This window comes from Theropithecus gelada, chromosome 3 (assembly GCF_003255815.1).
Source record: "Theropithecus gelada isolate Dixy chromosome 3, Tgel_1.0, whole genome shotgun sequence".
NCBI classification, from domain to species: domain Eukaryota; kingdom Metazoa; phylum Chordata; class Mammalia; order Primates; family Cercopithecidae; genus Theropithecus; species Theropithecus gelada.
In genome coordinates, this window is record NC_037670.1 from 77899564 (window position 1) to 77926675 (window position 27112).

The following is a 27112-nucleotide window of genomic DNA, read 5'->3' on the forward strand; positions in this document are numbered from 1 at the left end:
ATAATTGATATCATACAGTATTTGACTTCCTGTGCTTGGTTTATTTCACTGAGCATAGTATCTTTCAGTTCCATTCATAGTGTCTCAAATGACATAATTTCCTTCTTTTTTTAAGGTTCTGTCATATTCCATTGTGTATGTATTGCACATTTTCCTGATTCATTAATCTCTTTATGGAAACTTAGGGTTGCTTGGCTATTGTGAATAATGCTGAAATAAACATGGGAGTGCAGATATCTCTGATGTACTGATTTCAGTTCCTTTGGATATGTACTCTGAAGTGGGATTGCCAATTCTATTTTTAGTGTTTTTGAGGAAACTTACATGGTTTTCTAAAATGACTGTATGAATTTACATTCCTACCAATAGTGTGCAAGAGTTCCCTTTTTTCCACATCCTCTCCAACACTTATCATTTGTCTTTTTTGATAATAGCCATTCTAACAGGTGTAGGTTGATATCTCATTTTGGTTTTAATTTGAATTTCCCCTATGATTTGAGAAGCTGAGCATTTTTTTCCTATATCTGCTGGCCATTTGTATCTTTCCTTTTGAGAAATGACTTCAGATTCTTTGCCCGTTTTAAAAATGGAGTTGTTTTCTTGCTGTTATTTGAGTACCTTATATATTTTGAATATTGGCCCCTTATCAGAGGCATTGTTTGCAGTTATTTTCTCCCAGTCCTCTGGTTGACTCTACACTCTGTTCATTATTTCCTTTGTTGTGCAGAAGCATTTTAGTTTGACGCAATCCTATGTGGCTATTTTTGCTTTCCTTGCCGGTGCTTTTGCAGTCTTATCCAAGAAATCATTGCCCAGATCAATATTGCGCATCTTTTTGCAGAGAGAGGATTACAGGTTTCCTGATTCCCCATTAATCTCTCCAAACACGAAACTCTTCAGTAGGGGAGTAGCATTTCAAAGAAGACATCACTATAATTTATCTTTTACAAATGAAAGGTGCAGAGACCTTTTCTTGCCAATTTGTGGACCTCTTACTTCGTTTTTCTTTCATTCTTTCTTCCCTTCCTTCCGGTGTTGGTAAGGTTTTGGCCTGCTGTACACCAGATACTTTTTGATACTTGCGATGTATAAGTAAAACAAAGACTCCTATCCTTGTGGATAATCATGTGAATGATGTGGGATAATCTTCTGCCTTAAAGCAGGAGAATAACTGGCTTATTTGGGCAATAGCAAGGAGGAGCAGAGAGTGATAGCAGGTAAGGTCAGGCAGTTAATTGGAGGTAGGATAGAGTGAGAGCAGATTTCTATAGGTTATTGTAGGGTCTATTTGGAGTGGATGGAATGCCTCTAGAGGATGATGACTAGTAGAATGACATGATTTAAATTATGTTTTACATGAATTTAGGAAACTGTGTAAGTACAAGAGGTATAATTTTATGAAGGCTATTCACTGGTATGTCTATGGATTTATGAACTTATTATATTAAACTTACAGTAACTTCAGAAGTTCAATAAAAACAGTGTGTGTTAATCTTAGCAGCATATCTGCTGATGTAAATTTGAAAAGCAGTCTACAATAGAAAAGTGGCCTACAACATCTTTTATGACCTTGCCCCAGCTGGATTTCTGGTTTTGTCTCACATCACTCTTCAGGCTATTTTTGTTTGTTTTGCTCCAGCCCTATTGGCCCTTCTTTCTCCAGTTCCTGGAAAGGTCTATTCCTTTTCCTTCCTCAGGGCCTTTGCACACGCTGTTTCCTATGCTTTGTATACACCTCTGCCCCCCTCATCTTGACCTGTGCCTAATTAACTCCTAGTCATCCTTCACAACTGGGCATTTCTGGTTGCATCTCAATGGTGTTCTTAATTTCTTCCTGCAGATCTGAATTTCCATCTGATATAGTTTCTCTTTAATTTTAATAATTTTATTTAGCATTGTGATAAAGATCTCCCAAGAAGTCCCTTAGTTTTTGTCTGTCTAAAAATGTTATCTTGCCTTCATTTTTTGAAGTATATGTTTGCTGATTAAGAATTATAGGTTGATAGCTTTACCTTTCAGCACTTTTAAGATGCCATTCCATTAACTTCTGGCTTCCACTGTTTTATAAGAAGTTCGCTATAATTCTCACTGTTGTTCCTCTGAATATAATGTGTCTTCTCTGTTGTTCAAAGATTTTCAGTATGTGTTTGGATTTTATTGGTTTGATGGTGGTAAACCTAGACGTGTTTTGTTCATTGAACACTTTTATGGGTTGGTTTTTATTTTTAATCAGTTTTGGAAAATTTCTAGCCAAGATCTTCTTTTTAAATACTTTATTTTCCCCATTCTTCCTCTCTTCTCCTTTGGGGATTCTAATTACATGTATGTTAAACTTTTAAAAAATACTATCTCACAGATTTTTGACACTGTTCCTTTTTTTCCCATTTTTTTTTCCTCTCTATTCCTCCCTTTGGATATTTTCTCTTACCATGTCTAGGAGTTGACGGATGCTTTATTCTGATGCATGCAGTCTGCTATCATCACTATCTGGTAAATTCCATCCCTTCCTTCCTTCCTCCCACCTTCCCTCCCTCCCTCTCTCTCTTCTTCCCTCTCTTCCTCCCTTCTTGCCTGCCTTCCCTCCTTCCCTCTCTCCTTCCCTTTCTTTCTTTGTTCCTTCTTAGAATTTCCATTTTTTCCCTAGAGCCTCCATTTTTCTGTTGAAATTTCCTACTTCTTCATCTCACTAATATTTTTCTATACATTTTAAAATCTAATTATTGTAGTTATTTTAAAGTCTGTCTTCTAATGCCAACATCTACATTTTCTGGGAATTTAACTCCATTGACTGTTTTTTTCTCTTAATAATGGGTCATATTTTCCTGCTACTTTGCATGTCTCATAGCTTTTTATTTTATGCAAGACAGTTTCTGTAAAAGAATGATAAAGGTTGAACTAGATAATCATTTTTGCTTCAATTTCCCTAAAAAGGGAACATCTTCTTTTATGTCAAGCACCTAGTAAGAGAGACTGAGAATTTGGATCCCATATGAAGCCCTGCCAAGCAAGGCAGTAGTATAGTTTTAATTTGTTTTAGTTTACTTCCAGTTTCAAATGAACTACAGTGATCTCTTTTTTCTTTTCTTTTTTTTTTTTAAACATTTTTTTTTTATTATACTTTAAGTTCTAGGGTACATGTGCACAACGTGCAGGTTTGTTACATATGTATACTTGTGCCATGTTGGTGTGCTGCACCCATCGACTCGTCAGCACCCATCAACTCGTCATTTACATCAGGAATAACTCCCAATGCCATCCTTCCCCACTATCCCCTCCCCATAATAGGCTCCGGTGTGTGATGTTCCCCTTCCCGAGTCCAAGTGATCTCATTGATCAATTCCCACCTGTGAGTGAGAATATTCGGTGTTTGGTTTTCTGTTCTTGGCGATAGTTTGCTGAGAATGATGGTTTCCAGCTGCATCCATGTCCCTACAAAGAACACGAACTCTCCTTTTTTATGGCTGCTTATTATTCCATGGTGTATATGTGCCACATTTTCTTAATCCAGTCTGTCACTGATGGACATTTGGGTTGGTTCCAAGTCTTTGCTATTGTGAATAGTGCCGCAGTAAACATACGCGTGCATGTGTCTTTATAGCAGTATTATTTATAATCCTTTGGGTATATACCCAGTAATGGGATGGCTGGGTCATATGGTATTTCTAGTTCTAGATCCTTGAGGAATCACCATACTGTTTTCCACAATGGTTGAACCAGTTTACAATCCCACCTCCATCTCCAACTTTCCAGGTGCTCAACTCAGGGGACAATTCCTTTGATCTCACCACTCTTTAAACTGGGAAGGGGTTAGTTTTCAGCTTTTTAGTTAATTTTAATCCATCTCCAGATTCAGCCGTGGCAAGGCCCTGGAACCTAAGTGCTGTGTGAGATTGTGATCTCACTGGGTTCTGACTCTCCCCAACTCCTTTGTCTGCCAGATTCATATGTGTGTATGTCTATGTGTGTCCCAGGTTGAGGGAGGGGTGGCTGTCACAACAAATACTCATTTTTGTGTTTGTACCTTTTTCAGATTCTTGTTTATGTTGTTAGAATTTGTTTGGTTCCAGCAAAGACTCTCTGCCTATGGCAGATCCGTACCTAAATTATGCAATTGTTCCCAGGTGTGACGGTAGGGCCAACAGCTGTTCTATATCTTCACTTGGGCTATGTCTAGTTCCACTGTAAATCTTGTACTAAAAAGGCAGTACAAGAAAAGTCCATTTTTCTCTACTGTTTTTTCTCCAGCTTTTTATTTTGAACAAATTGAAACTTACAGAAATGCTCTAGATTCACTTTCATTTACCAGTTTTAATATTTTGACACATTTGCTGTCTCTGTTATACAAACACTGACACAGACATTTTTCTAATCCATTTGAAAATGAGCTGTAGATATGATATCTCACCCCTAAATACTTCAGAATATGTTGCCTAAAAGCAAGACATTCTCCTACATAATCATAATACTGTTATCATACTTGAGAAATTTAACACCAATAATTATACAATAATATCTTAATACAGCCCATATTCTCATTTTCATAGTTTATTCCCATAAATTCTTTGATGCTTTTATTTTGGATCCAGAATCTGATTAAGGATCGTACATTGCATTTAGTTGTTATTTTACTTAGAAAAGTTTATCTCAAACGGTTTCTCTTTTTTTTCATGGCATTAACATTTTTGAGGAGTCTAATTATTTTGTAGAGGTCTGACAATTTGGATTTGTCTGATTGTTTCCTCATTAATAGATTCAGATTAGACTTTTATTTTATTTTATTTTATTTTGAGACAGGGTCTCACTCTGTTGCCCAGACTGGAGTGCAGTGGCACAGTTTTGGCTCACTGTAGTCTCTGCCTGCCAGGTTCAAGCGATTCTCATGCCCTCAGCCTCCCGAGGAGCTGGGATTACAGGTGTGTGCCACCTCACCTGGCTAATTTTTATACTTTTATTAGAGACAGGGTTTCGCCATGTTGACCAGGCTGGTCTTGAACTCCTGACCTCAAGTAATCTGCCTGCCTCGGCCTCCCAAAGTGTTTGGATTACAGGCGTGAGCCACCACACCCAGCCAGATTAGACATTTTAATGAAGAATGTGGCACATATGATGTGTCCTTTTCTTTGCATTACCTCTGGAGGCTTGCAAAACCAATTTGTCCCATTATTGAATTTACTAAGTTAAATCACATGGTTAAGGTGGTATTTGTCATATGTCTCTATTATAAAAATGCCCTTTTTCCTTTTAATTAATAGCTGAAATGTGGGATGATACTTTGAGACACCTGAGTATCCTCTTCTCCCATAACATTTACCAACTGATTATGCATCCACTGATGATCCTTGCCTGAATTAGTTATTACATTAGCCATTGCAAATTGTAATTTTCAAATTCTGCCATTTCATCTACATTTAATGGTGTTCTATAAAGATAAATCCCTTCTCCTGCCATTTTCTTTTATTATATGTGCATAGGATTTTTTTTTTTATTCAATGTTTTATAATCATCGCAATTCTTTTTGATGCTCCCATTGTCACAAATTTGTCTGGTAGTAGTCTCCCCACCTTTTAATGATATATAATTCATACATTTACATTTGCATATTTTAATTGTTCAGTGGATATATATGTATACAATCTTGTATCCAGGAACTAGATCAATGTATAGACTATTTCCAGCCCCCAAGCAGGCTCACCTCTGTTCCTGTCCAATCTGTATCCCTCCCCATCCTTCAAAACAGGTAGCCACTCTTCTGTCTCTATCACTATTGATTAGTTTTGCCTATTTGGAAGTTTCATATGAGTGGAGTCATACTTTCTTATGACTGACGTCTTTCTCTCAACAGATGTCTGTGATATGTATCCACATTGTTTTCCAAAGTGCTTGTACCAGTTTTCACTCCCATTGGCAATGTACAAGAATTCCAATTTCTTCTGTCAATATATCCGTGTCAGTGCTTGGCATTGGCAGTCCTCTTAATTACAGTCATTCGGATGAGTGAAATGGTACCTTATAGTGGGTTTAGTTTGCGTTTTCCTGATGAGTAATGATATTGAGCACCTTTTAATATGGCTTATCATATTTAGATATTCTCTTTTGTTTAATACCTAAGTCTTTACCCATTAAAAAATACTTGGGTTATTTTATTCATATATGGGAACTCTTTGTCTGCAAGTATATATATGTTCTGCAAGTCACTTCTCACCACTTATGACCTGTCTTTTCATCTTTTTGGGTTTTGTGATTTTTATCTTTGTGTACATGATCTTTTGGGGGTTTGTTGATGAAGTAGTTCTTAATTTTCGTGAAGTTCCATTTATCAATCTCTTATGTTTAGTCCTTTTTGTGTCTGATTAAAAAAATCTTTGCCTACTGTAGGTCATAAAGATTTTCTCATATTTTCTTTTAGAAGCTTGAAGAAAATATAAGGGAAAACCTTGGTGTAGCTTTCACATTTTGGTTTGTAATCTGTCTAGAATCTTGTATACAGTATGAAAGAGGTTCCAGATTCCTTCCTCCCTTACCCCACCCCAAATAGGATGCCCAGTTAACTTAGTACGTTTTTGTTAAAAAGAAAATTTTTCCCTGCTGAATTGTAGTGGGCCTTGTGTCATAAATAAAATGACTATATAGTTTTGGATTTATTTTTACGCCTCAATTATGTGCTATTAGTCTGTTTATCTTCAAGCCAGTATCACACTGCCTTAAATATTGTAGCTTTATAAGTTTAATAGAAGATCTCCAACCTTGTTCTTCGTCAATATTGCCATAGCTATTCCAGGTCCTTTGTGTTTCCATACAAATTTTAGAATCAGTTTGTCACTACTCCCCTCTCTTTCAACACATATACAACCTGCTGGTTAATCTCTAGATTAATTTAGAATGGACATTCCTGAATATACTAAATCTTCCAATCTATAAACATAGGTTTATATTCGTCTCCTTTAATTCCTTTCAGCAATGTTTTATGTTTTGCACATATTTTATTAATCTCTAGATATTTTATGATTTTGGCACTATTTTCTGCCCTTTTAATATATCTCATTGGTGTCTGAACACTTCCTTTCAAATACAAAAAGGTTCCAGAAACAAATTATTCTGTAATACACACAAAATTGTTTCAGAATTACTGCACTAATGTCATTACCAATAACAAACCTGCCAAGTATGGTTCAGTATTTCTCTAGTTATTTTTCTCCTGTGAGTATATTCTACTAAGGAGGTGTAGTCAGAGTATAAAAGTTAAACAATTCAGAAGCAACCTGAATTGTTTTTATTTCTCCATGTTGTATTATCATTTTGATAGTGCAATTTGAATCTTTTGTTTCTGTTTCTACTTATACTGCCTTTATATCTTGGCTAATGCTTTCATTTTGTAGTCAGAATTTTGGTTATGTTGATAATCTTGAGCAGTGTAGTTTATAACCACATGATAAAGGTGGTAGAGGTGACATTGATAACATCTTGCCAGATATATTTTCTATTTTAGATGAGTAAGCAATGGTCAAGTTCGAGTCTTTGCAACAATGGATGGAGACATGGAGGTGTACTCACTGGTTTTTCAACAAAGTTGACTGCTTTCATAGAGATTTTTTGTAAATTTAGGATAGGATATAATGATATCTTAGATTTTCAGAGACAAAAAGATCAATGTTTTCTGTCATACAACCAGCTGAAATTCTTTATAAAGATAGTACAGTTTAAAATAGCATTTACATATCACTGACACATTAAACTCTGTGTGAGCCAAAATTGTACTGTAAGTTCAGATTGAAATATGTAACTGGTTAATCGAGCGGCTTATCCGTACAGGCTGTGCATAATCTGAAAATCTGAAGTCTGAAATACTACAAAAGTCTTAAAACTTTTTGAATGCCAACATGACTCTCAAAGGAAATTCTCATTGGAGCATTTCAGATTTTGGTGGTTTTTTTTTTTTTTTGGATTAGAGATGCTCAACCAGTAATTAAAATGCAAATATTCCTAAATTTGAAAAACTGAAATCCAACCAACACTTCTGGTCACAGCATTTTGGATAAGAAATACTCAACCTATGTATGGTACAAAAATAGACCAAAACTCCAAGAAAGCAACCAGGCTTACTTATTATCAAGATACAGCGCCCTGAGATCCTCAAAGCCTACTCCAAACTAAAAGTCTTCCTAGATAATAGGACTGCCCTAAGTGGCATCAAACAGAAGATGTTCAAGCCATGTCTCTTAAACCTAGCATTTTTGTGGTTCTATGTGGATAGCAGGATTAGCAGGATTCTTAACAACTATAACATTCTCTGAAGAGAGGTAGCATAACCTTCATAGTGCCAGCAATCTTTTAAGGAAGCACTCATATAGTGTTTGAAGCATTATTATAGTTAATATTAAGCAATATAAAGCAATAGTATAGTCAATAAAGAAAAGCAGCAGTCAGAGGTAGGTAATTTGTTTTAAACCTAAACATTATAGTAGCAAGTTAGGATTGATCCAGCAAATAGTAACTCTAGTAAAAACTCTTGGAATAAATCTTAAACATGATCTGTTTGATACTAATACTAACCACAATTTGTGACTCACTAGTCAGTTGTTCTATTTATTTTGAAGTTATGAAGATAAATCAATTAGATTATGCTGTATTTCCAATATTGTAAGTTAATAGATTGAAAACAGAGATTGAAAAATTAAGCTGTTTTTGAGATTCCTTAGTTATTGATTCTTGAGTGAATGATTAAAAATTATTACGCAGAAAATAAAAGCCTGTTGTTAATATCTACACAGTATTATGTTGCAATATAATCAGTGTTATGAAATGTGTGCTAAAAATTATATACTAGATGATTGCAGTTTATGCAATTAAGATTTTTATTGAATTTATTTTCACAGTAAGTGAATTTCTTGTACTTAAAGATAACATACATTTGTATAACCCCTTTTGAAGCAGTTCACATGTATATTTCCTTTAAATCTCAAATTTCAAAATAATGCCTTTAAAAAGCATTGACATTTTAAACTGTCACACTATTTTTATTTTACATTTAAAATTAGAGAGAAAGAAAAAATATTTACTTGTTGAAACATAAGGCATGACTAAATCAAATCTCTTCACTATTTTCAAAGTATATGAGGTCATCTGGAATGGCAATTATGTTTGTACCAGATCTAGTAAAGCACGTTGTGTTACTAGAGAAACAATAGAAAGCACTTTCATGGACATTTGATTTCATGCACTCAGAATTTTGGAGGGAGAAGACCTTGCCCTTCATTACAGTCCTGTAATTGGGTTTTCTTGTCCCTACTTTCAGAGGATGTAATTCAGTTTTGGTGAACTGAGTGACTTCAGCTATTAAATGAAACAAATTCCTGAGAGATGATAATGTCATTGAATGTGGGTAACAAATGTGGGGGAAACATCTGTATGAAGAAAATTCTCAAATTGCACATTGCATAGTTTGAATACTTGCTTGTTTGAATACTTGTTTTTGTACAGAGACTGATGGCTTTACAAATTTTGATCATACAGGCATACTTCAGAGATGTGCAGGTTTAGGACCAGACTGGGGCAATAAAGTGAATACCATAATAAATCAAGTCATGCAAACCTTTTGGTTTTCCAGTGCATATAAAAGTTATGTTTACACTGTACTGTAGTCTGTTAAGTGTGAAATAGCATTATGTCTAAAAAACAATGTACATACCATAATTTAAAAATAAGTTGCTAATTCCAGCACTTTGGGAGGCTGAGGCAGGCAGATCGCCTGAGGTCAGGAGTTCAAGACCAGCCTGGTCAACATGGTAAAACCCTTTCTGTATTAAAAATACAAAAAAAAATTAGCTGAGTGTGGTGGCGGGTGCCCGTAGTCCCAGCTACTCAGGAGGCTGAGGCGGGAGAATTGCTTGAACCCCGGAGGCGGAGGCTGCAGTGAGCTGAAATTGCACAACTGCACTCCAGCCTGGGCGGCAGAGTGAAACTCTGTCTCAAAACAAATGAACAAACAAACTGCCAATGATCATCTGAACCTTCAGCAAGTTGTTCAAATGGAGGGTCTTGCCTTGATGTTGACGGCTGCTGACAGAGGGGTTGCTGAGGATTGGGATAGCTGTGGCAATTTCTTAAAATAAGATAACAATGAAATTTGCTGTGTTGATTGATTCTTTCTTTCACGAAAGAGTCCTCTGTAGCATGTGATGCTGTTTGATAGCATTTTACCCACAGTAGAACTTTCAAAATTGGAGTCAGTCCTCTCAAACCCTGCCACTGCTTTCGCAACTAAGTTTATGTCATATTCTAAATCCTTTGTTGTAATTTCAACAATGTTTACAGTATCTTCACCAGTAGTAGATCCCATTTCAAGAAATTTCAAGAAACCACTCTTCTTTGCTCATTTAAGAAGCAACTCCTTATCCTTTAAGTTTTATCATGATATTACAGCAGTTCAGTCACATCTTCAGGCTCCACTTCTAGTTATCTTGCCATTTCTACCACATCTGCAGTTACCTCCTCCACTGAAGTCTTGAGCCCATCTAAGTCTCCCATGAGGGTTGAAATAAACTTCTTCCAAAGTCCTATTAATGATGATATTTTGACCTCCTCCCGTGAATCAGAATGATTTTCATGGTATCTGAAATAGTTAATCCATTCCGGATTTAAATTTCATTTTCCCAGACTCATCAGAGGAATCACTGTGGCAGTTAGAGCTTTATGAAACATATCTCTTAAATAATAAGACCTGAAAGTTGAAATGACTGCTTGCTTCATGGGCTGCAGAACAGATGCTGTATTAGCAGGCATGAAACCAACATTAATCACTTCATCCGTCTCCACCCGAGCACTTGTGTAACCAAGTGCATTGTCAATGAGCAATAATATTTTGAAAAGAATCTTTTTTCTGAGCAGTAGGTCTCAAGAGTGGGCTTAAAATATCCAGTCAATCATGCTAAAACAGATGTGCTGTCATCTAGGCTTGTTGCTCCATTTGTAGATCACGTGCAAAGTAGATTTAGTGTAATTCTTAAGGGTTCTAGGATTTTTAGAATGGTCAATGAATATTGACTTCAAGTTAGTCACTGGTTGTGTTAGGTCCTAACAAGAGAGTCAACCTGTCCTTTGATGTTTTGAAGCCAGCCACTGACTCCTCTCTGACTAGGAAAGTCCTAGATGACATCTTCTTCCAGTAGGAGGCTTTTTCATCTGCACTGAAAATCTGTTGTTTAGTGCAGCCACCTGCCTCAGTTATGTTAGCTAGATCTTCTGGATAACTTGCAGCTTCTGCATCAGCATTGCTGTTTTACCTTGTACTTTTATCTTATGGAGATGGCTTCTTTCCTGAAACCTCATGAACCAACCTTTGCTAGTTCTGTAGCTTCCTCACCTCTTTCAGCCTTCATAGAATTGAAGAGAGTTAGGGTTTTGTTCTGGATTAGGCTTTGACTTAAGGAAATGTGGCTGGTTTGATCTTCCATCCAGAACATTAAAACTGTCTGCATATCATCTATAAGGTTGTTTTACTTTTAATTTCCTTCAATAATTTTTCTTTTGCATTCCAGACTGTTAGGCATAAGAGGCCTAGCTTTTGGCCTCTCTCAGATTTTGACGTGCCTTCTTCACTAAGTTCAATCCTTTCTAGCCTTTGACTTAAAGTGAGAGATGAACAACTCTTTCTATTAATTGAACACATAGAGGCCCTTTTAGGCTTATTAGTTTTCCTAATTTTAATATTATTGTGTCTCAGGGAATTTGGAGGCCTGTTGGGAGGGAGAGAAATTGGAGAGTGGCTGATCGGTGGAGCAGTTAGAACACACACATTTATCCATTAAGTTTGCCATCTTATTGGGCATGGTTCAAGGCACCTAAAGCAATTACAATTGTAATATCAGAGATTACTGATCACAGATCACCATAGCAGATATAGTAATAATGAAAAAGGTTGAAATATTGTGAAAATTACCAAAACGTGACACAGAGATGTGAAGTGACCACATGCTTTGGAAAAATGGCACTGATAGACTTGCTTGATGCAGGGTTGCCACAAACCTTCAATTTGTAACAGATGTTATCTGCAAAGCATGGTAAAGGGCAATGAAACGCAGTTTGCCTGTGTATCTTACTGTCAATCATACTGAACTCTCCAGTTAATCTAATAAACAACTTTAAAAAATTGCATTCTAGTAACAACATTATACATTATCAGCAGACCTTTTCAATCTTTTCAGCATTCCCTTGTGGGAGTAGTTCATTCATAAATAGATATGTATGTCAGTTTCATAAAGGATGGTGAGCTTGGTAGAAAAGAGTAAATTGGCTCAGTCTTTTTATAGCAGTACTAGAAATATTCAGTAGTCTGAGGTAGAGCTAAAATATAGGAAACACTTATTTCTGACATGGTCTTTGTCATTCTGTGGAGTCTTAGATACCCCTGCTTGCATTGAAAGACATCATTATTTTAGTGTGACTTAATATCAGATTGCTTGTATTTAATTCTATGCTGTTTTCTGTTGATGGAAAGATGAACTTACTAATACGTTTAGTATATATACAGAAAAATGACGTTATTACAACTGTGATAGTACATTGCTTAATTATGTCCAAAGTGAGCTTTTCAGAAAGGTTTTTGCTTAACAATTTTAGGACTTTTGTTACTTAATTTGATTCTACCACCTACTTTTAAATATTTTGCAACCAAGGGGAGCTTAGGCAAAAAAGTAAAACCAAAAATGGAATATTCCTTTGTAGCAGCACTGTGAATGAAAATACTAAAATTGATGACTACAAAGAGTTCTCAAGTACTGGTTATGGGTAGTTTTGCTGAAATTCATGGGAAAGAAGACAAACAATAGATAAATAATCAACTCAAAATATTCTAAAATTTGGCAGAACATTTTCTTGCTGGTACTTTCCTCCCTTTTAAGATGTAGTTGCATCTTTTTTGGTATTTTCTTGTTGACAATTCATGATACTAATGCTTTACATGATCTTAAGCCACATGTTTCTCTGTCAGTAATATTTCTCACATGCTAGTTTTGCTGTTTATGGAATAAAGTCCAGTAGTTTGTTTTACAACACGCCATTTAAATTGTGTTCAAAATAATTTTATTTTATTTATAAATAGCAATTTTTCCTTGGAATGTCTGTCTTAGTAAATTTAGCAAGTGTACTATACTACCAATTTTTTTTTTCAGTGTACCCGTGTAATGTGGACACCACCTCTCCGTGAAAGCTTCTCATATCCGTTTCTTGTTCTTCAAATGTTGCTTGTGACTCATATTCTCAGGTAACTTTGACTTAACCTTATTTCTGTTTGCATTAAATAATTTAAACTAGAATTTCTTGATCTTCCATAATAAAGTCAACATAATAAAATAACCAATATGATGCTGTTGTTAGTAAAAATATTTTAAGAGTATAACTTAAAAATAGTACCAAAACCATTTCCTCTATCAGCCTTCTGTTCCTCTTCCTTTTTCTTTGTGGTCCACAGTGACTGCTTGAGAAGGAGCAAATTTGCTTTCACTTCTCCTGTCGTTTCCACTTTCTCAAGTCTTCTTCTGTTACCAGTATAACCTCCTGAAAATGAGCAGAAAGAACGTAAAGGCTGGTCTTGTTATAGTGTATCCTGTAAGATACAATCCTTTGGGGCAAAGTGTAATTCACAGAATTCACACTTCTCTCCCTTTCTGCTGACAAATATTGAGCTGCCTTGCTTCAGAGGGTAAAAATGAAACCAAATGGGGGCTATGGAAAAATGGAACAAAGCATGATAAAAATCTGAAGATGACTCAGACCGATAACTCCCTTCAGTGATCCTCCGAATTCGGAAGAACTTTGTTGAAGTCTGTTATGCCAAACCCTTTGGGCAATCTATATTTCCCTCTGAATGTTACAGCAAGCATAGAACTATCACATGGCTTTTAGTCTCCTACGTAGTAGTGTCTTTAGACAGACCTTTCATAGAACATGGGATGGGTAATGTTTTTAAAGTCTGTGTAGCTCTAGCTGTCTCCTAAACTCCTCTTTAATAGGGTTTAAAGCTTCTTTAGCACCTTCAAATAAGGTGAACCTCTATGAATTCATAACCTTTAGCTGTGCCCTGTTGGTTCTGAGGCACATTGAGCAACGGTCCCTTCTCAAACATCTCTGTAAGAAGTGTTGTGCTATAAGAGTCTTTGATTCACCACCACAGATGCTGTTTTTCCACATTCACATTCTTGACCATGGCTTTTTTCTCCAGTGTAGTGCAGACAGCAGACTATCAGTCTCTAGTTCCTTCCTGCTTTTCTTCCTCTGCTCCTGTCTTAAATCCAGCGAAGGCAAACCTTTGATTCTTCTTTCACTCACTGATCTGATCTGTCCCTGAGTAGCTGTGCGGATGCTGCTCTGGGGACTGAGCGCTGCTTCCTTTAGTCCATCTGCACCATGGAAGGTAGTGTTAGTTTCCTGTTGCTGTGTAGCCAGTCACCACATACTGGGATCTACTGTCTTGGAGTTCTCTAGCTCCGAAGTTTTACAATCAGGGTATTGGAGGTGCTACACTCTTCCGGAGGGTACAGAGTGGGAGGGGAGAGAATCAATTTTCTTGCCTTTTCTAGCTTCTAGAGACTGCCTGCATTTCTTGGGAGACCGCCTGCATTTTTTGGGAGACCACCTGCATTTCTTGGGAGACCGCCTGCATTTCTTGGCTTGTGGCTCCTTCATCTTCAAAACCAGCAATGGTGGATTGGGTCCTTCTTTGTCAGTTCACTCCAACCTTCTCTTCAGCCTGTCTTCCACTTTTGAGTACCCTGTGGTTACATTGGGCCCACCTGGATAATCCAGGATATATTCCCTACTGTCAGGCCAGGTGATTAGTCATCTTCATTCCGTCTGCAGCCCTAGTTCCCCTTTGCCATGCAACATGACATGTTCACAGGTTCCAGGGATTAGGGCACAGATATTTTTGGAGGCCATTATTCTGCCTTCCAGGATGGGGCCTCTCCAGTTGCTGTTTCCTGCCTTTAAAAGCTGCCTTCTGTGGGATTCTTCTCTGTTTTTGGCTCCAGGTCCTTCTGTGACAAACTTTTTATGTTTTCTTTAGTCTCTTATCATTGTCTTTTTCAGCTTTACCCACCTCTTCATACCTGTCTTTACTTTTTGCTGAGAAGTTTTAGAGAAATTTCCTTTCTTCAGAGCCTTCTTCATTGTCTCTGTTTATATTCTGGTTGACATTTCCCTTCTCATATTCCTGGCCATCTGAAGCTGAATCAGATGCTGCTTTCATCACTCCTGGTTTAGATCCATCCCATCTTGATCTTCCTCGCCATCTTCATTGGCAGCTTCTGATTGCGATGGCTTTCCTGGTTATGCTCCTTAGTTGGTGTGGCTCCCTGCTTGCTTGGTGTGGCTGTGACTGCTTGCTTGGAAGTGTGGGCTTTCATTTTGCTTTCTTGGACACTGCAGTCTTTTTTTCTGAAGGATAGCAACCTTCTCTCTATTGGCCATCTTCATCTTCTGATATTTCATCCTTCTTACTGACATTGTCTCCTTTGGAAGAGCAGCCATTTCCTTTAGTTCTTGGTTTCTACCTGTAGTTGACATATTGTGACATGAGAGGGAGGTGGTGGGTGGTAATGGCTTGGGGGAGCCAAGAAGAAGCTGAGCAGTGTTGATGCAGGCTGCAGTGCTGAGGATACTGTTATAAAACTGGAAAGGAGACTATTCCTTAATGCTAGGAATCATGTATAAATAAGGTTAGAGGTATATTTTAACAAATTGGTTTTGTCCAGTTTTGCATTTTAAGCATTTTTAGAAATTCAGTTTATATAATCACCTAATACTAGCACAGCTTAGCTTTTTCTTGATTGTTCTTAGCTTTTTTTTTTTTTTTTTTAATTATCCTTGGCAATATTTATGTTTCCATTTCTGTTGTCTTGGGTCAGAGCTATTTTGATCACCAATTGGATTTTCTTTGTTTTCTGTTCATTCCTATCTCCCCATAGTGCATTCTTTACCCAGCTGCCAGATTGGTACTAAATTCTGTTCAGAAATCTTAATGTCTCTTGTTACCCATAAAATGAAAATCAAATTTGGTATTCAAAAGCAGTAGAGAAAAGCTTTATTTTAGACAGTGGCTTTCAAACTTTTGGACTATGATCTATGAGAAATAAGAAATAAGTTTTACACTGTGGCTTAGAATACACATACATGTATGCACACAACTGAAAAGTGTCACAGAATAGAACCACTCGTACGTAGGATATAGTCATATATATTCTGTTTCACTCTGCTGATCTGCATTTTTAAATGCTAAATTTTATTCCATAAGTTGACTTCATAGCTCATTAAAAGGTTATCTGGAGTTTAAAAGTACTTTTGTTGGATTAAAATAGCAGAGAGGGATGTCCTTTGGGGAAGGGATACTTCCAGAAGTGAAGAAAGGCGTTTCGTAATGGTGCTCTATGCTCCAGGTAGGTTTGTCTAACCAGGATGTCTTTACTGTATCCAAGCTGCCTACACTCCATCACCTCAGTATATTAACATGCACACTCCGCTTCTGTGAAGATGGACATGTGTGGGGCTTTGCGTTGGCTTGCAGATTTAGAGGATAAAGTCATCTAAAATCTAAAATCTCCTAAAATCTCCTAAATTACAAGTCAGTACCATAGTGAGATCTCTGAAGATTGCTTCAGAATGGCCCCCATATCTTTTCCTCCACTTAACTTTTCTGTGTTCTCCTACCTGTGCCAGACCCAACTTTTTATCTCACAAGAATACAAAGTCTCAGCCACTTAGCTCTTATTCTACATTCTTGCAGTAGTTGTCTGTGTAATACTTAGCACTTAAAATATACTGCTGTCATCTTTTCACAGGCATCTCCTGCCTTTCTAACCAATGAATCTGTTGAATCAGTATTTTTAAATATTCAGACATGGATTCACCAAAATATAATTTGAAAAAAATGTCCATGAATATACTGACCCAGCCACCCTCCTTCTGTCTGTGTTATTGTTAGCAATAATGGGTATTTACCTTTCAAAGAAAATTGTTGTAATTGAGTATCAGAAGGTATAATTTCTAACCCATTGGTTCATTTTATGTGTAGGTTGTGTTATAACCAGATCATATATATTTAGAGATTCTAATTTGCAGCAGTTTGGAGCCATGCTAGACTATTTTGTGTTTAAACTTACTAACACTTAATTTTATCTTTTCAAGGGCTACAAAACTTTATAAAGGAAGCTTGATTGCACTCTGCATTTCCAATGTGTTTTTCATGCTTCCTTGGCAGTTTGCCCAATTTGTACTTCTTACTCAGGTGAGCTGATTATATTTTAAGTTGTTTTAAGCTTAGCATGTTTGACTGTGTGAACTCATTTGCATAAAATTATAACTGAGATGTTCTATGATTCTGAGTCCTAAAACATTTTCTAGGAAAAATGTTTTTCTAAAACATGTTTTAGAAATGTTGAACAAAAGAAAGTTCAGGGTAGAGAAATATGTAGAATTATTTATTAATGATTGTTAATTATTTACTTCCTAACATAATGCATTTATTGAACTTAAATTTGTAAGAATGCTTATATTTGTTATTCAGTATTGTTAATGTGCTTAAAAGAGGACTAGTGCTATAACTTTAAGTATTTCTCTTAAGTTATCTATAGTATTTCTCTTACATAAAATGTTTCTTTTATGAATAGGTGTGTACATTCTTGCACATAGAATAAAGACACATAGGATTACAGGATAAATAGCTAACCAGTTCATCTCTTAAAAAATTCTCTCTACCAGTCTGGAAATTTATCTATTGTCTTTCCATGTACTCTTGCCCATTATAAATGGAGGTAGCTTGTTGAGAGAGGGAGTAAATTACATACTCATTTTTTCCCTGCCTACTATTTTTTTTGTTGTTGTTGTTGTACTGGTATATTTGTATAAAGCAGTTGAAGAGTTGCTTTTTTTGTTTTCTCTTTCTTTTTGAGATGGAGTCTTGCTCTGTCACCCAGGCTGGAGTGCAGTGGCATAATCTTGGCTCACTGCAACCCCCACCTCCCGGGTTCAAGCGATTCTCCTGCCTGAGCCTCCCAAGTAGCTGGGACCACAGGCGCCCACCACCACACCCAGCTAATTATTTGTATTTTTAGTAGAGACGAGTTTCACTGTTTTAGCTAGGATGGTCTCGATCTCCTGACCTCGTGATCCGCCTGCTTCGGCCTCCCAAAGTGCTGGGACTACAGGCGTGAGCCACCACGCCTGGCCACCTTTTAATATTTTTTAGAATGTCTTGCTTGGGAAATGAAGTTAGACTTGGATTTGAGTCCTAATTCTATTCAGTAGCCTTTTAATTTGGATAAAATAGTTAACTTTTCTTAGTTTAGGTTTTCTCATTTCTGAAATAGAGATAATAAAAGAACCTACTTTACTGGGTTGCAGATAGGACCAGATGAAGTAATGTATATGATTCTTAACACGGTACCTGGTACTTAGTAGGTTTCAGTAAAGTTAGTTGGTTTTATCATTATTTTAAAAAATAGGCTCTGTTTGTACTACTTTTTACTTTGATCTTGTCTTGTAGACTCGTTTGTGTAACTTAGTTTGATAACATTTTCAATCAGTTTCTGGTTTAAAATTGTCTCTGAGATTCTGTCTTTAAAATTCCACCCTGTAAATGTACTGTGTGTTGCTTAGCCCTTAGCCTGAAAAGGGAGCATTCTCATTGCTTCCTGATAGTGGACACCGCCTGCTTTTCTGTGGAGGTGAAGGGGACCTTATGTTGTGGGGCTTATGTTGAATAATAACACACACTTCCCCACAGTTGTTGTGTCATATCAGGCACCCCAAGAAATGCAGTATTCTCCATGGGTAACTCTGAATAAAGGGAAACTGTTGTTTTTCTCACTAATGGAAAAATTTGTTGTAGATTGCTTTAGAGATAAAAAACTTGATGAATGAAACTTAAGTTATATGTTTATTTTGCAATCTGTTTATACTATGCTTTTGTAGTAGGACAGGGAGAATTTAATTTGAGTTGCTTTCTTTATGAGGAAGGGTGTAGAGGCATTGTCTGACATATTACCTTTATGTAAGAGATACTGTATCATCATTTAATCAGTTCATCTAAATAATTCCAATACTCTTAGAATTATCGAGATATAACATACAACTTTCTTCCAAATGGAAAAGAAAATTAAAAATACCTTTACAGTGAAAGTAGTCAATTTGAAATTGATAAATTTGATTATAACTAACTCTTGAATATTTGTATTAATGAAAGAACGCTAATGGAGATACTTGTAAAGAGTAACTGTCAAGCAGAAATTAAGGTATTTTTATGCACACATGCATTGCATAATTATTTTTCAGTTTAATGTACCTTCCCCAATTATGTATTAGTTGTCATGTTATAATTACATTTTCATCTTTTTTGATTAGATAAGGCACTTTTTAATTGTACATGTTGACAGTGGGGTTGACCTGAAATTAAAATGAGTATTGTTTTGGACGATCGACAAAGTAGACAATTCACATGATTGAGAGAGCTGTGTATCAGAGAGAAAAATCAACCAATATTTTCTATATTAATATATTGACTATATTTAATGATAAATTGGCAGATAAAAGGAAAACAAAAGAACTCACTGTGTGTAGATATAAATCAGTTGAAACAACAATAAAAATATTCTTCATTCTTGTGGCTGTTCATTTTATCTTTTTTACTTTTAATTTCTTTTTAAATTTCAGATTGCATCATTATTTGCAGTGTATGTTGTCGGGTACATTGATATATGTAAATTACGGAAGATCATTTATATACACATGGTAATAATTTTTTATTGTTCTTTTCCATTTAGTTTGTCCTTAAAATAAACTCCTAATTAATATTTGATTTGTGAATATTTGAAATGTTCACACATTGTGATATAATCAGCAGGCCTTGTTTTGATAGACCACTCACAAATATTTAATTTGGGTCATATTATCTGATTGAAGTTGTGCCCAACTTATGCATTATCAGTAAAAGAAATAATTTATGAAACAGAACCTTGGGACTGATATATTATCCAGGAGTTGCCTGTTAAAAGTAGAAGGGCCCAACATGGTGGCTCACGCCTGTAATCCCAACACTTTTGAGAGGCCAAGGTGGGGTTCACTTGATGCCAGGAGTTTGAAACCAGCCTGGGCAACAGAGCCAGACCTCATCTCTACAAAATAAAAAATTTTAGCATGGTGACGCATGCCTATAGTACTAGCTACTTAGGAAGCTGGTGTGGGAGGATCGCATTAGTCCAGGAGGTTGAGACTGCGGTGAGCTATGATCACGCCACTGCACTCCAGCCTGGGCAACATAGCAAGACCATATCTTTACAAAAAAGTAAAAAAGTTCATTTACTGAGTGTCAACTATCCAGGCATGTGGAACACACCAGCATTCATATTACTACATTCTAACAGCATAGGGGAAAGAAGGAAGACAGAAGATAAATAATAAACATAGTAAATGGGTAAATTATGTAGGATGTTAGAAGGTGATAAGGATTTTAGGCGAGGTATGGTGGCTGGGGAAGTTGAGGCAAGAGGACATTTGAGCCCAGGAGTTTAATACCAGCCTGGGTGAGACCCCATCTCTGTAAAAAAAAAAAAATACAAAAAAAGATTTTAGAAGAAAGAAAAGGTCAGGGTAAGGCAGATCAGGAGCACCAAGATCAGGGGGTAGGAGATGGAAAAATCAAATGAGGTGGTCAGGGCAGGTCTTCTTGAGAAAGGGGATTAGAACAAAGATTGGAAAAAGGAGAAGGAGCTCGCCAAATAGATATGAAAGAAACTGATCTCTAGGTTGGTGGAACAGCTAGAACAAAGACCCAAAAGCTGGTTGGTTGATATTCTTGAATGGTTGTCCTTTAAAAACAAACATTTGTCTTCTCTCTCACTAGTTTTTATAATTTTGATGTTCTTTTCCTGATAATTTTACAGTTGTCATAATATCCCATTATTTTCGTTTTCTTAATAATTTATACATATAAAAGAACATTTATAATGTGTAAGGAAGTTATAAACACAGTCATAAAATAAACAACCGGGAGCCTATTCTCCAAATGGAAAATAGAACCTTATCGTTACTTTTAAGTCCTGTATGCCCTGAGCTCATCCTCTCACTGCTCCTAGAGGTAACCGCTATTCTGACTTTTTGAATTGTAATCATTTTGCTTTTCTTTATAACTTTACCATACGTGGATTACTAAATAATATATATTTTTATTATTAAATGTTCACATTCTTTGTAAGGTTTATACAAATGGCATTTTATAAATACTATTTTTTCACTCAGATTTCTGCTACTTATATGTAACTAGAATTCAAATATCTTCACTGCTATATATTTTCCATCATATAAATAAAGTATAATTCATTTGTTCATTTTCTTGTTGAAGGACGTTTAGGTTCTCTCCTCTCCCCCCAACTTCTTTTTTTGGTTTTAAATAATGCTGTAGATTCTTCACATATCTCCTAGGGCACATACGTTGAGAGTATCTCTAGGGTGTTTTACCTAGTAGTAAACTTGTTGGGTGGTAAATTATGTACATGTTCGACTTTATAAATACCAAATTGTTTTTCTAAAATGATTGGACTACTTCCAACAGCAATGTATTATTCCGATAGCAGCTTATGTTATTCTACATCCTTTTTTATTTTATCAATCTGGTTCATGTAAAATGGTATCTTGTGACCTTAATTTGCATTTTCTCTGATTCATAATGAAGCTGAGCATCTTTTGGTATGTTTATACACCCTTCATGTTTCCATTGTTGTAAATTCTTATTGAGATCTTTTACCAGTTTATCTTACGTCCAAAAGAAAATGACATCTATTTTAGTCAGTGCGGTGTAATCCATTATTTTTGTTATTTATGTTGATGCTCAAATTGTTCCACACTTGTCCAGCTATTGAAGCTGACTTCTCTTTCCTTTTAACATGTCCTTATCATGCTTTGAGCACTTTTAAAAAAAAATTAATAAATGTTAAGTTTCATGAAATGCTTTTCTACATCTGTTTAGATGATTCTGTGTATTTCCCCCTCTTTAGTCTGTTACTGTAATGAATTAACATTAATTAATTTTCTAGCATTAAATAAACTTGTTTTTCTGGGCTAAACACAATTTTTTCATGTCGCTGGATTGAGTTTGCTGTTATTTTGATGGGATTTTTACATCCTTGTTCATGAATGAGTTAGACAGTAATTATACATTCTTTAGACTTGGCTTATTTTTTCCCAAACTATTTAAAATAGTTTTTTATTTTGTAGTGTAAACCAGATTAAATGTTAAGCCTTCAGAGTTGGCTGGTCACATAGGCAACTATGGCTGAGGGCCTTGACTCAAAGCTATAGTTATAAAATTATAAAATTGCACAGCGTAGTTTGTAGTAAAACCTACCTTGGGTGAATGATACATGCTTTATTATATGACTTACTATTTTCTATCTTCTTCCATTATCATTTTATAAATTCCTAAATTCTTATAGTTACAAAAAGAAAAAATATGTAGAATTATTTCCAGAAAATTATGTTTCCATTTTTTATTGTGGTAAAATACATGTAACTTAAAATTTACCACCTTAAGCATTTTTAATTATACAGTTCAGTGATATTAAGTACATTCATAGTTTTACAGCCATCACCACCATCTATTTTCAGAACATTTTTCATCTTGCAAAACTGAAACTCTATACCCATTAAAGTCCTTATTCTTTCATCTTCCCAGCCCCTGGAAACCACCATTCTACTTTCTGCCTTTGTGATTTTGACTACTTTATGTATGTCATGTAAGTGAAATCATACAGTATTTGTCTTTTTGTGACTGGCCTATTTCAATTAGCCTACTGTCCCCAAGTTTCCTCTATGTTGAAGCATGTCAGAATTTCCTTCCTTGTTAAAGCTAAATAATAGTCCATTGTGTGTACACATACACACACACTAGATTCTGCTTATCCATTCAATCTGTCCATGGATACTTGGATTCCATTTTGTGTACACATATACACACACACACACACACACGATTTTGTTTATCCATTCAACCTGTCCATGGATCCTTGGATTCCATTGTGTGTATACAGACACACACACACACACACACACACACACACACACACGTGCGATTTTGCTTATCTATTCAGTCTGTCCACGGATATTTGAGTTACTTCTATGTTTCAGCTATAGTAAATAATGATGCTATGAACATGGGTAAACAAATATTTTTTGGGATCTTGTTTTCAATTATTTTGAGTATGTACCCAGAAGTGGAATTGCTGGATTGATCATATGGTAAATCTGGTTTTTTAAGGAACTGCCAAACTTTTCCATAGTAGCTGTACATTTTACATTCCTTTGAACAGTGCACGAGGTTCTATTTTCTCCCTGTAATCACCAACATTTATTTTCTGCTCTTGTGATGGTAGCCATCCTAATAGGTATAAGGTGATATCTCTCTGTGGTTTTTGTTTCTTAATTTAAAATCTTTATTTTTCAGAGAAGTTTTAGGTTCATAGCAATTTTTTTTTTTGAGATGGATCTTGCTCTGTCACCCAGGCTGGAGTGCAGTGGCACGATCTTGGCTCGCTGCAACCTCCGCCTCCCGGGTTCAATCGATTCTCCTGTCTCAGCCTTCCAAGTAGCTGGGATTACAGGCACGCACCACCACACTCGGCTAATTTTTGTATTTTTAATAGAGACAGGGTTTCCCCATGTTGGCCAGGCTAGTCTCGAACTCCTGACCTCATGTGATCTGCCCACCTCAGCCTTCCAAAGTGCTGAGGTTAAAGACATGAGCCACCGCACCCAGCCAGGTTTATAGCAAAATTAAGCAGAAAGTACAGACTTCCCATATACCCCCTGCCCCCCAACCATACACGACCTATCCCTCTATTGACATCCCGCACCAGAGTGGTACATTTGTTACAATTGATAAACCTACATTACACATCATAATCACCCAAAGTCTGTAGTTTACATTAGGCCTCACTTTTCTATGGGTAGTTGTTGTGTTTTGTTTTGTTTTTTGAGACAGGGTCTTGCTCTGTTGCCCAGGCTGGAGTTCAGTGGTGCAAATATGTCTCACCACAGCCTTGACCTCCTGGGCTCAAGGGATCCTTCTGCCTTGGCCTCCCAAAGTGCTAGGATTGCAGATGTGAGCCACCACAATCAGCCTGGGTTTTGACAAATGTATAATGACATCTGTCAACCATATAGTATCTTGTAGAACAGTTTCACAGCCATAAAGTTCCTCTGTGCTCCACCTGTTCATCCCTCCTTCCCCCTAACCCATGGCAACCCCTGATCTTTTTACTGTCTCCATAGTTTTGCCTTCTGTATAGTGTCATGTGTTTGAAACCATACAGTATGTAGCCTTTTCATATTGGCTTCTTTCACTTAGTAAAAAGCAAATAAGTTTCCTCCAAGTCTTTTCGTGGCGTGATAGCTCATTTCGATCTTGATTATTATTAACATTATATGGATGTACCACTGTTTATTTTTTCACCTGTTGAAGGACATGTTGGTTAACTCCAAGTTTGGGCAATTATGAATAAAGCTGCTGTAAACATCTGTGTGCGGGTTTTTACATGAATGTTTTAGTTCATTTGAGTAAATACCAAGGAAAGGGATATTTGGATGGTATGGTGAGAGTATGCTTAGTTTTTAGGAAATTGCCAAACTGTCTTCCAAAGTGGCCAAACCATTTTGCATTACCACCAGCAATAAATGAGAGTTCCTGCTGCTCCACATCCTTGTCAGCATTTGGTGGTGTCACAGTGGGTTTTGGCCATTTTAATAGATGTGTAATGGTATCTCATTGTTTTAATTTGGTTGAATGTCTTTTAATATGCCTTTTTGGCCATTCTAATAGGTGTGTAATGGTATCTCATTGTTTTAATCTGGTTGAACATCTTTTAATATGCTTTTTTGGCCATTTTAATAGGTGTGTATTGGTATCTCATTGTTTTAATTTGGTTGAACATCTTTTAATATGCTTTTTTTGGCCATCTGTGTATCTTTTTTGGTGAAGTGTCTATTAAGATCTTTTGCTCATATTTTCTTGGGTTGTTCATTTTCTTATTGTCGAGTTTTAAGAATTGTTTGTACATTTTAGATAACAGTCCCTTATCAGATGTGTCTTTTGCAAATACCTTCTCTCAGTCATTGTCCTATCTTTCACAGAGCATACGTTTTTAATTTTAATGAAGTTCAGCTTATCAGTCATTTCTTTCATAAATTGTACCTTTGTTGTTTTATGTAATAAGTCATCACCATACCTAAGGTCATCTAGGTTTCCTCCAATGTTATCTTCTAGGAGCTTTATAGTTTTGCAATGTGCATTTAGATCTATTGTCTGTTTTGAGTTAATTTTCGTGAAGAGTGTAAAGTGTAAGTCTAGATTTATTTTTTGTTTGTGGATCTCTAGTTCCAGCATCTTTTGTTGAAAGGACTATTTTTGCTCCACTGTATTGCCTTTACTCCTCGTCAAATATCAGTTGACGATATATGTGAATCTATTTCTGGGCTCTATATTTTGTACCCTTGATCTGTTTGTATCTTCTTTCACCAATACCACACTGTCTTGTTTATAGTCACTTTATAGTAAGTCTTGAAGTGGGGTAGTGTCAGTCCTCTGACTTTGCTCTTCTTCAGTATTGAGTTGGCTCTATACTGGGTTTTTTATGTTTCCATATAAACTTCAGAATCACTTTATTGATAACTTGCTAGGCTCATTTTTGGGATTGTGTTGAATCTATAGATCAAGTTGGGAAGAACTGACATCTAGACAATATGGAATCTTCCTGTACATGGAATAACGCTTCATGTATTTATAAAGTTCTTTGATTACTTTCATTGAAGTTGTGTAGTTTTTCTCAGATAGATTTTTTACATAGTTAAATTTGTATCTAAGTGCCTCATTCCAGGAATGCAGGAATGTGTTGATATTAGAAATTCTATTAATATGATTTATCACATTAAGAAGTTTAAAAAATCCATAATGTAGTAATTGCCTTTGATACTATAAAGGTATTTGATAAAAGTCAACATCTATTTTTGGTGTTTAAGACCATAATCAAGTGATGGATATTTCATTGAAATTTAAGATACCCACACCTCAAAATAAAAACTAGTATCACATAAAATGATGAAACAATAGAACAATTTTCTATTTCCATTAATGCCAGAAGCATGATAAATATGCCTACTCCCTCTCTTATTACTTAACATTATTGCAGAAATGTCAGCTAATACAATTGACTAACAGATAATTCAAAGGAAAATGTAAAAACATCATTGTTTGTAGTTGATATCATTTTGAATACTTGAGAAATCCAAGTAAACTACTACTGGAAACAATGAAATCATATTCATTGATGCATATTTAATCAAACAATCAGAAAATATGAAGATTCTTGATAAACAGCAGCAAAAATAATATGCTTTAGAAAAAACTCAAGAAAATATGCAGGATCTATATAAAGAAAACTGTACTTGCTAATGCATGTAAAAGAATATTTAAAGAAATGGAAGGAACATGTATTGCTTTGGGATCTAAAGATTCAATGTTGAACAGATATAACTATAAATAACATACGTTATTGAATAAAGTATTTGTAATAAAAATTTTAGTTTTTGAAGCTTGATAAGCTGATTCTGAAATTCACATGGAAATTAACATATATGGATCAAAAATAAAACTTCTAGGAGAAAATTATTTTATTTTTAGTGCCTTTTTAAATGACAGGTAAATCCAAAGACCTAAAGGAAAGGAAAGATAAATTTGCTAACATAAAGATTCAGAAAATAACCATAATACAAAAAAATACCACAAAGGTCAAAAATGAACTGAGAAAAATATTTACAATATATTTACTTGATAAGGGGCTAGGTTCTTATATATATATATACTTTAAGTGCTGGGATACATGTGCAGCAAGTGGAGGTTTGTTACATAGGTATACACGTGCCATGGTGGTTTGCTGCACCTATCAATCCTTCATCTACATTAGGTGTTTCTCCTAATGCTATCCCTCCCCTAGGCAACCCCCACCCAACAGGCCCCTGTGTGTGATGTTCCCCTCCCTGTGTCCATGTGTTCTCATTGTTCAACTAACACTTACGAGTG

General features: G+C 35.9%; 1 protein-coding gene across 1 annotated transcript in view; it reads left to right on the top strand.

Moving 5' to 3' along the window:
• DPY19L1 (dpy-19 like C-mannosyltransferase 1) overlaps positions 1–27112 on the top strand; it is a 123489-nt gene that overhangs the window by 51509 nt on the left and 44868 nt on the right. Inside the window, exons 8-10 of the mRNA XM_025381067.1 lie at positions 13167–13258; positions 17176–17275; positions 19699–19776. Of these exons, the coding sequence (XP_025236852.1) occupies positions 13167–13258; positions 17176–17275; positions 19699–19776 (270 nt within the window). The remainder of the gene's footprint in view (positions 1–13166; positions 13259–17175; positions 17276–19698; positions 19777–27112) is intronic.